Source organism: Thalia democratica, chromosome 6, assembly GCF_965202585.1.
Source record: "Thalia democratica chromosome 6, ktThaDemo2.hap1.1, whole genome shotgun sequence".
Taxonomy (NCBI): domain Eukaryota; kingdom Metazoa; phylum Chordata; class Thaliacea; order Salpida; family Salpidae; genus Thalia; species Thalia democratica.
The window spans coordinates 27,337,106-27,340,621 of NC_139170.1; the positions used below are offsets into that span (position 1 = coordinate 27,337,106).

A 3,516-nucleotide genomic window follows, 5' to 3' on the forward strand; every position below is an offset into this window, starting at 1 on the left:
AACACTAAGTTTTCTGCTTTTACAACTTTTAATTAACTTAACTGGTTTGATATAACTTGGAAATTTTGCTGTTAAAGTGGCAACCATGTAAAATACTAATTAATTACTAATAAGGTATTTTATTAAAGTGTTTGAGAGTTAATCATGTTAAAAAACTGTTTTAGATTTTTACATAACAAATAGGTATTAGATTTATTTAATTAATTAATTACTAACATTTTTAAAGAGTGTAAACTATTTTAGACGCAATTTTTTTTTTAAATAAATGTTTTTAGAAACATGAAAAAAGGATTGATAGTACAAACAAGGCATAAAAGTGACCTCTAAAACATTTTTAAGCTCGAATTTTTATTCAGATTTAGGTTATAAGTAAAATTACAAAATATTTAGTTTAACCTATCAGATTTTAAGAAAGTACATAGTTTATTAAGACTTAAGTACATTAGTCAATGTAAATTTTAATCTATAAAGTATTTATAATTTAAATAGACATTCTCTGTATATCTAAAAGTAATTTGAAATATCAAAGTAAATAAAAGTAAAACTTTCTCTAGTAAGACTAAAAGCAAAATATCATTCAAATGTCACTAAAACTAAAACTGCGGCCCGCGAAGACTTTGAAAACTTGAAATTTGGCCCGCGAGCACCAACTGCCTGCCGACCCCTGTTCTAAACATATAAAAATTATTGATTATCATTTAAAAGTTAATTATGTTCGACCTTTCAAATTTTTCAGAGCTTTTTAGAAGTTTCTTCGTTGGCAAAAATCTTGAAGTTTTAAAGAAACATTTATCTTTCTTTGAATCTGTAAAGTAATTTAAATATTTAGAAATACTTAATTATTATTTGCAATAATACCTTAAAAGATGTAACTACTGAGTTACTTTTTCTTTTAAAATTAGTAAAACATAACTGAAAACAAAAATTTGCCGTAAAAACTAAGTTTTTAGATTATTTAGGAAAAATCTTGGCTTTGTTTGTTATACTTTTAACAAATTTGCAGTTTAATAGTTTACTATATAAATTCAAAGTAATTTTAAAAAACGTTAAAACAATACTAAAATGGTTGAATTGCTATCATAAGCGCTATTTTTTTCACAAAAAAGACACAACTAATCTATTTAAACAGTACTGTTTTTGTTTACCCATCTATTAACAAACTATATTTTTTAAAACGTACAGTCTAAAAATTTAAGTATAAGAATATATAAATAATAATATATAATTGTGTTAAAAAACTTTAAAAGTCAAAATGTTTATAAAACCTTATTTAAAATAAAACCACAACAAACCTGTATGAAACGACACCGTTTTCATAAACGTTCCTACTAAGAAAACCCAAATCTGTCAGGTAAGCGATCTCATGATTAACATCTTCCGCGGACACTTCATTTTTAAACCTATTTTCAAAACTCTTAAAATCAGCTTCCTTTGATCAACATTTTCGCTCTTTTTCACTATCCTCAATATCAGCGTCTTCAGGCTCTTGGGACCGAGTTGACACTTTCTATCTTCAAAATCACTCATGGGGAACGAAATAGGGATTTCCCCAATTTGGGGAGTTTTTAAAGTGTCGTTGATCGCCATCAGATCCGTAGGGAAGAAAATTCTTTCCCGGTGCTGGTTTGAAAAAAATTTGAGAATTTCTTTGGACTTTGAAGGAAAACACAAGGATTCCAGCACTTTCACCAGAAAGTTCCTGGAAAATCCGGTGATCTTCTCAATATCTTTTACCGCCCAGAAGTCCTCATCATTGAACAAGATCAAAAGTGAAAGCTGGTAATTGTTCAACTTCAGTGTTTTTCTGACAATTTTGTTATTTTCCTGATTTTGTGCATAGAAATAGACCTCGGTGTGGCATTCTGAATGCTGCAAATTCAAAACTTTTCCTCTAGACTTGCTCTCGTGAAATGTTTTGAACGAGTTGTACTTGTCTCTTAATGCTGTTGACAGATTGTATGTGGAAGTATCACTACTTACGTACCAGTTATATTTATATAGTGCTCTGAACTTGACTTCATAGTTTTGCATGTTTTCTTTCATAAAATCAACGCTCAGGCTGTTTGATGTTTTCAAATCCTCCAACATATTTTCGAGGTCTTTTGTGTGAAACTTTTTTTGTTTTTTCGTTTCGCAAACAACCCATCTTTCCACTTTTACACCTGATAAGTTGTCAAGCAGCCTTGAACTTAAATGCTGTTTGTATGCTTCAATGAAGTTGTTTTCGTCCATAACTAGATTAAAAGTATGTGTTAATCTTTCTTGAAAGTTAGATTTTTCACCAGTTAAATACTTTTTCACTATCTCATCAATACACTGAGATAAAACAGTGTCAGGTATAAGATTAGCTTGCAAAAACTTTTTGCTGTCAGAGTAGATTAGCTCTTGATAAGTTTCAGTTTTAGTGAAGACTTTATTGTAAAGCTGAAAGTATGCTAACACTTTTTCTAATAACTGGTTACAAAACTCCTTTTCTTGGATTACATCAAACTTTGGTGACGTGTAAAGATTAGTAACGTCTTCTATTAAATACCCAGAGATTATTTTAGCAATCAACATGACCCCATTTGACGTTTTGCAAAATTTCTCATGAGTTTTAGATAACATTTCTACACTTTTGTTTTTTAAGCTTCGTGCACTTCATTTTCTTTTAAAACTAATACTTTGTCTAAATCAAACTTGTAGATAGTGCCGTCCGCTTGCTTCTGTGATTCAGGCAAGTTTTTGTGGTCTAAAGAAAATTTGTCAGGATGTTTAGGGTTCATAACTTTTAGCTTTTGTGAAAACTAAGCATGCATTGTACTGTAAATATTTATACTTTAAAATGATCATTTGAACAGACTTTTTTTAAATTGTTTTTTCTTGCAAATTTAGTTGCTACCTATAAACCTTAAGTTAATTTCTTTGAATATTATATTTCAAGTTTATGTATTTTATTACGCAATAAGTTAATGAATAAACTATAAAACAAAGTAAAACAACGCAAACTAAATACCGATCACAATAACTAGAAATAATGTTTTTTTTTTTCTTCAAGCTATGAATTTAATTTTAGATTAAAAAATATATTAACAAATGTACTATTTTTGGATATTAAAATGTATTAAGTATTTTATTACTTATTAACATTTATCATACCAATAAATTTTAAAAACACCTTTTTTAAATGCTTACAAATCAATCATAATTTTTTTTAAAGATATTGAAAAACAACTTAGTTTATTTTCTTATATATTTGAAAAATAATACTTACTAACAAACCAAGTAAATTAAAAAACAAAGTATTCATTAGTATTGTAAAACATTAAACAAATGAAAAGTTTTTCTAATATTCCTTTTATCTTTTAGAAAATATATCAAATACTTATTTAATTTATGCTAAAAGATCTTGGTATAAGAATATTATTTTTTAAGTTTTCAAAGTTTTTTTTGTTTTACATTGTCAAGAACGGTATTACATAAACTGTTGCATCAAAGACTCAAATAGAGTTTAAGCTATTTGAGTACTCCCTACTT

General features: G+C 27.5%; 1 protein-coding gene across 1 annotated transcript; it reads right to left on the reverse strand.

The window, feature by feature from the left end:
• Positions 1–1,347: 1,347 nt before the first annotated feature.
• LOC145838921 (cullin-3-A-like) lies at positions 1,348–2,607 on the reverse strand. The gene has a single exon (XM_082946541.1). It carries the CDS (start codon positions 2,605–2,607, stop codon positions 1,348–1,350), a length of 1,260 nt encoding a protein of 419 aa, XP_082802667.1.
• Between the last annotated feature and the right edge of the window lie 909 nt (positions 2,608–3,516).

Coding starts and splice junctions, on each gene's coding strand:
- LOC145838921 (XM_082946541.1), bottom strand. CDS start 2,607: ATGTTATCTAAAACTCATGAGAAATTTTGCAAAACGTCAAATGGGGTC.